The sequence below is a fragment of the Otolemur garnettii genome, unplaced genomic scaffold (assembly GCF_000181295.1).
Source record: "Otolemur garnettii isolate 467f Iridium unplaced genomic scaffold, OtoGar3 scaffold00058, whole genome shotgun sequence".
NCBI lineage: Eukaryota > Metazoa > Chordata > Mammalia > Primates > Galagidae > Otolemur > Otolemur garnettii.
Genome location: NW_003852453.1, coordinates 5,988,393 through 5,995,327, shown reverse-complemented (window position 1 = coordinate 5,995,327; position 6,935 = coordinate 5,988,393). Strand labels below are relative to the sequence as shown.

General features: G+C 39.0%; 1 protein-coding gene across 8 annotated transcripts in view; it reads right to left on the bottom strand.

Moving 5' to 3' along the window:
• The window catches only part of CHD9 (chromodomain helicase DNA binding protein 9), a 226,048-nt gene that overhangs the window by 45,730 nt on the left and 173,383 nt on the right, over positions 1–6,935 (bottom strand). For all 8 annotated transcript variants that reach the window (XM_023514745.1, XM_012806860.2, XM_012806861.2 and 5 more), the window contains 4 exons: positions 6,373–6,476; positions 5,651–5,768; positions 4,941–4,998; positions 871–913 (listed from right to left, as the gene is read on the bottom strand). In XM_023514745.1, coding sequence (XP_023370513.1) covers positions 871–913; positions 4,941–4,998; positions 5,651–5,768; positions 6,373–6,476 — 323 coding nt within the window. The remainder of the gene's footprint in view (positions 1–870; positions 914–4,940; positions 4,999–5,650; positions 5,769–6,372; positions 6,477–6,935) is intronic.

Genomic DNA, 6,935 nt, shown 5'->3' with positions numbered 1-6,935 from the left:
GAGCCTGTGTTTCTGTCTTAATAATGGAAAAAAGCAGCAGCAAGATCTTGCACAGAAAAGCTTTGTAGAAACTGGGTGATCAAGAATGACTCCTACTATATACAGAAAACTAACAAGAAGTCAAATGTATTACTGAATTAACACTTCCATACAAGTTAAATAATCAAGCCATATAGTCATGAAAACCTCCATTCTATAAAAGCCCAGTGAATCACTGTGTAAAGATTTGCAACAATTAAAAGTACTATTAAACTGGGTGGCGCCTGTGGCTCAGTGAGTAGGGTGCCAGTCCCATATACCTAGGGTGGAGGGTTCAAACCCGGCCCCGGCCAAACTGCAACAAAAAATACTCAGGTAGGCACTGTGGCAGGTGCCTGTAGTCCCAGCTACTCAAGAGGCTGAGGCAAGAGAATCGCCTAAGCCCAAAAGCTGGAGGTTGCTGTGAGCTGTGACGCCACAGCACTCTACTTAGGGTGACAAAAGTGAGACCCTGTCTCTTAAAAAAAAAAACCAAAAAAGTGCTGTTAAACTACAACTTGGACTTCACCTAACTAATGCAATTAAGGAAGCCTAATTGTACCCTCATATTAACCTTAAATTTAAAAGGGCTGTGGCTCAAGGAGTAGGGCGCCAGCCCCATATATCAGAAGTGGTGGGTTCAAACCCAGCCCCGGCCCAAAACCACAAAAAAGAAAAAAGTACTGTTAAATTCCCAAACAACTACTATGTCCTATAATGAATACAACAGTATTCAAAAAATTTAATATACATTTGAACTATTATAAGAGTATATAATACATTATTGATCTCCTAGTGTCATTACAATGTGAATTTACAATAACACTAAGTAAAGAAGTAAATGCAATTTACCTCCATCTGCTATAACAAGATCTCCTGGTGAGGAAACATCATCCTTTTAAAAGAAAATAGAAATTTGTCACATGGTAATTGGGTCAAGATACATATCAAAAGAAAAAACTTCTTTATAATAGAGAATATTTTTGCAATAGAATTTTAAGTAATTTAGTAAAAAAAATATAAAAAGAGAAAACTACCCCCTTTTTTTTTTTTTTTGGAGACAGAGTCTTCACTCTGTTGCCCTGAGTAGAGTGCTATGACATCACTCATCATAGGTCACAGCAACCTCAGTCTCTTGGGCTCAAGTGATCCTCTAGCCTCAGTCTTCCAAGTAGCTGGGACTACAAGTACCCACTATGACCCCTGGCTAGTTTATTCAATTTTTAGTAGACACGGGGGTCTCTCTCTCGCTCAGGCTGGTTCTTGAACTCCTGATCTCAAGCAATTCACTCACCTCGGCCTCCCAGAGTGCTAAGATTCTAAGTGTGAGCCACTGAACCTGGCCTAAAACCCCACCTTTTAATTGCTTATTTTCCATTCTTACATTTTCACACTTTCCCATCGAGTGTGACACTCAAACCAGTCACTACTTACTGCAGTTACTTCCTCTTCTGTACCTGTAAGCCAGTTTCTTCTCCTCCACCTTTCTTCACACTGGAGTCTGCTCCAGACTTTACTGCTAAGCACATGTGTTTTTTTCTCTTTCTTATACCCAATTTTCAGTTAATTCTCATATTTGGTTATTAGACAACCTACAAATCTTTTCTTTTTCAGCCTTAAACATTTTACTTGTCCTGTATAATCAGTTTTCATCTGTTAACAGAGCATCTTCAATTAGGTAGCACAACATTATCTTATATCCATAAGCTGGTGATTTTATTTAGTTCTGATTGCTGTTTTTAAAAAGCCAGAAGTTAGAATACTCCTTTGTATGTAGGTTATTTTTCTCTGGTTTGCATATATTATTGTCTTTTTTTTGGTTTAACTGTGATTCACCAGGTTGTTTCTTGGTGTGGATTTAGTGTTATTTACCTTGACAAGATTTATTTTTTAAATACAAGGTTTCATGGTTTTCATAACGCCTGAAGAATTCTCAGCTAATCTTTCTTTTTTTTTAAATTTTTTTTTATTGTTGGGGATTCATTGAGGGTGCAAGAAACCAGGTTACACTAATTTCATTTGTCAGGTAAAGCCCCTTTTATAATTGTCTTGCCCCCCAAAGGTGTGTCACACACCGAGATCCCACTCCTCTCCCTCCTTCCCTCTCTCTGCTCTTCCTTTCCTCCAGCCCCCTCCCACCCTCTCTTTCTCTCTGCTCTCCCCTCACACCCCCACCCCCATGTACTAGGTCATTAATTGTCCTCATATCAAAATTGAATACAGAGGATTCATGCTCCTCCATTCCTGTGATGTTTTACTAAGAATAATGTGTTCCACTTCCATCCAAGTTAATAGGATGTAAAGTCTCCATCTTTTTAATGGCTGAATAGTATTCCACAGCATACATATACCACAGCTTGTTAATGTATTCCTGGGTTGGTGGGCATTTAGGCTGTTTCCACATTTTGGTGATTGTAAATTGAGCTACGATAAATAATCTAGTGCAAGTGTCTTCATGGTGAAAGGATTTTTTTCCTTCTGGTAGATGCCCAATAATGGGATTGCAGGATCAAATGGGAGGTCTAGCTTGAGTTCTTTGAGGGTTCTCCATACTTCCTTCCAAAAGGCTGCATTAGTTTGCAGTTTTACCAGCAGTGTAAAAGTGTTCCATTCTTTCCACATTCATGCCAGCATCTGCAGTTTTGAGATTCTGTGATATGGGCCATTCTTGTTGGGGTTAAATGATACTTCAGGGCGGTTCTGATTTGCCTTCAGCTAATCTCTTTATAGTGCATTTATAAAATCTTTATAGTCTCTCCTTCTAGAACACCTATTAGATATACACCAGGCATTATCACGCTATCTTCCTTATTTCTATGTTTTTGGAAATATACTCCATTCTGTAGGTTACTGCTTTACTGCCTCTCTGCTCTAAATTTATCACCTCTCATACCTTTTGCCTGCTCTACGGAAGAAGATCTGAGCCCTTTACATACTTTTCCTCTGACAGTCAGTATGGTGTCCAGCTTTGTCAGCAGGGGAGACTGAGAGACACTGGAGGAGGGAAGGGGGCTTCCGTTACTGTTCTGGTGAGTGCAGGCTGCTCCTGCAGTGCCTGGAGCACCTGCAACTCAAGCAGCTTCTTTAGCTGCTTTGAGCTTCTCCCAGGAACCTCCCTCATGGGCGGTTTTGTAAGGTAGTGCTTCTAGTAAGGCACTTTCCCAGAAACTTCCCCAGCACCCTTAGAGGGCAGATTTCCATCAAGTTCCAGAAGGTGTATGTTTAGTGGGTCATACTGATATGGTAGCAAAGCAACTTTTCTTTCATCAGTGACACATGGCTATGTACTCTCAATAAAGCCTTGATCTTGGCTGTGGTAGGTAGACACGGGGTCTCGCTCTTGCTCAGGCTGGTTTCAAACTTGGACTGCGGCTTTTCCTTGGACGGTCTATCTAAGCCCTGACAGTGGTGGATGCTCGTTTTATATAGTCTTCCTATATTCTTTAGCGTTCTCTTTACTTTTTACTAGCCAGTTGCTCAATAGTCCAATTCTTACTGTAATTAAGCATTTTTTACATTGTGATTTCTCTCTCCTGATGGGCCCTAACTGAACCAACATAGTATACTGTGGGTAATTTCCTTTTATCTGTTTTCCAAATCATTTCTTCTTTCATGAACTGTGTCTAATTGGCTTCTCTGGCAGAATGTTGAAACTATTTATTGAGTTTTAAATGTCAATAAATGTATTTTCCATTTTTAAAGTAACATACAATTATTTTTCTCATCTTCCTCGTCTTTTAAAATTATTATCTTTTGTTTCTGGTTCTTTCTTTAATGTATTTAATCAATTTAAAACTTTACTTGCATATCTGATATAACATACCTAGATACATTCTCAGGGGTTTAATCTTGTTTTCTATTGCACGGTAACATTTGTCCATGGTAAATTGTTCAGCATACATTTTTAAATGCTAGATTTTGACTTCATTTTATATAGAGCTTCATCTTTAGAACACATGCATAGTCTCAACTGAATTTTTTTTCAGTGTTCTTTTTTTTTACCTTTTTGTTTTTACCAAGCATCTCAAGGATTTTACCAGTCAAGGACCAACCCCTTTTTATATTACAGTGAGGACTCCTGAACCATGCAGATGAAATAAAAGAATCAAACCATGAATTCAAGACACGGCAGACCCATGGTAATAAATTCTCAGGGAATACAATATTTTCCTACCCAGAGCATGGTGAGATAAATTTCCTTGTTATTTCCCTGTGCTATTTGTCAGAAAGCAGTGTTCCTGAGTGTCCCGATCTTATAGGGGATTTTTAGTTCCCACTGCCCTGGAGTAAGCCTCGTCTCTTGTCCTCACATAGGCATCAGTATCCAAGTCCTATAGCCACCACGACAAACACTACCTGACAGCCATAGCATCATCTAATCCTTTACCATGCTCTCATAAGTATTCATTACAGAAATTCCTCATCTCTTTTAATATCCTTATCCCTGCTCCACAGATTATTTTCTGTATTTTCACCCAACTCTTCTTCCTTTTGACATTCCAGAGGACCTAGAACTAACTATGCTTTGGTAGCTCAGAATTCCTGCAGGCTCCACCCTGTTTCAAACCTCTTCACATAGCTATAGGCTCTATCCTTTGCTGGGTATGTTTAGTATCTCACTCTGCCTTGAGAGCTTGCCCCAGACACTGTTTCTTAGCTATCAGCTCTAAGAAGACTAGTACACAGGCAAGCCCCACTCTTCCCACATGTCCACATCAGCCTCCATCTTGTCTAGAGATCAGCAGAATTTCTGAATGATTGTAATGTTTGCCAAACCAAGGTGATCACTTACCTAGCTAATTTGAGGAACAGAAGGAAATTTAAAAAAAAAAAAGAAAGAAAAACATGAAGAAGAAAAAGCAAACAAGAGAAACCAAAGAATACCTGCCTCTGAGGATTTATACATATGACCCAAAGCATACCTCGAGATCGTCTTTGAAGATGGCTGGGGCCGGTTTGTATTCTGGATCTTCCACATCCCTGGGATAATACCAACAAACACTCCAGTCAGTGTGATAGACTTGAGATTTCTCTTGACTTGACAAACAAATGGAGGAATTTTTGGAGGAATTCCTTGTTGGAGGAATTTTTTAGTTTGTTTTAAAGGTCAACCTAAAGTTTCTGTTCTCTAGCCACAGAAGTCCCAGGTAACAGCATGAAAGCTTTTATATAACAAAAAGAAAGCTAGTTCTAACGTACTCTTACCCCCAAGTTCACGTTTTTTGAGACAGAGTCTCACTATGTCACCCTTGGTAGAGTGCCGTGGCATCACAGCCCACAGCAACCTCAAACTCTCGGGCTTAAGCGATTCTCTTGCCTCAGCCTCCCCAGCAGCAGGGACTATAGGCGCCTGCCACAATGCCCATCTTTTTTTTTTTTTTATACCAAGCGATGACTATATACTGAACAACATCACACTTCTCAAATATAATATCCTTTCTGTTTCCCTCTATGCCTTTAAAACTTTCCTTTCCCTCTCCATCCTCTGTTAGACAAGCACTACCTTACTAATGAGCACCATGAGCTCTTCCAGACTGTGACCTCCAATTCTCTTACTGCTGCATCATCTAAAGATGAACATCACTGACAAGAGAACATGCGGGTGGAGAGCTCCTGGCTCTGGTGTACGTACCCATCCATATAATCATTTGCTCTCTGTTCTGCAGCAACTGCTTTGTCATCAGGCTTCCCCACTCTTTCCAAGAAGCACAATGCTGGGTCTGCTCGAATAGTGTTGTATTTTTCATAACCTGGAAGCATTACCAATCATAGAAGTTAAAAGGATAAGAAGAAGAAAGGTATAGAATATAAGCAGTTTTTATATATATGGCGCATGATATTCCTGGACTAAAGGGACCATATATTAAAATGATATAGGTTAAGTATGTTTTCTAGAAATTATCACAGATATTACATTACCTGGCAACATGTATCTATAAAAATTTAGATTAAATATAAAAAATAGGATAACCTGGGTGGCACCTATGGCTCAAAGGAGTAGGCTGCCACCACATATGCTGGAGGTGGAGAGTTCAAACCCAGCCCCAGCCAAAAACTGCAAAAAAACCCCCAAAACAGTAGGATAACCTGATCATACACACATAACTACATCTCTCATAAGAACTCTTCCTGGCAGAGGAAGCTGTGTAACACTTCCATGTAGGAGATGAAGGTTATATATGACATGCTCTCATGAGGTGATGCAGTGAGCGACAGACAAGTCTAGGGACGTATGCTTTTAGTGCTCTGTATCTAACACAGGTATTACTGGTATAAAGCTGTAAGTGGAAATTAAGAGGGAGAACTAGTTGAATTGCATTATGTATCCAAGGGAATCTCACCTATCTTACTTACCATGTTTAAAAACTCCAATAAGGAGTGACTTATCAGCATCAAAGTCCCACCATTCAGCCGGAACTTCTGAATGGTCTGGTTCTGGTACCCAAACATCAATTTCACTTAAAAAAAAAAAAAAAAAAACAGAAACAAAAAAACCCAGGATTTAGCATTATGAATTACTATAAATGAGTTAAGAGGAAAAATTTTACCTAGCTTTTAAAGTATTGTGGCTTTTATAAAAAGAAGTTAGGATTTTACTTTATGAATTTTTAACATTTTTCCATAATTAATATCAATTAAAATGATAAAACTGCACAATTATAACAAAGAACATTTTGAAGGTCAGATAGATCTCTGTTCATGAAATGAACTAATACTGTTAAGGTCAACAGAAGAAATAAGTTTCAACAAAGTTTACTGTATAATTCTTTTGAAAAATCATATGCTTTCTACTGATTTCCTTTACTTATAGACAAAAGGTTCTATTAGAAAGCACAGATTTGGCTTGGCGCCTATAGCTCAACCGGCTAAGGCGCCAGCCATGTACACCTAAGGTGGCGGGTTCGAATCCCCAGCTC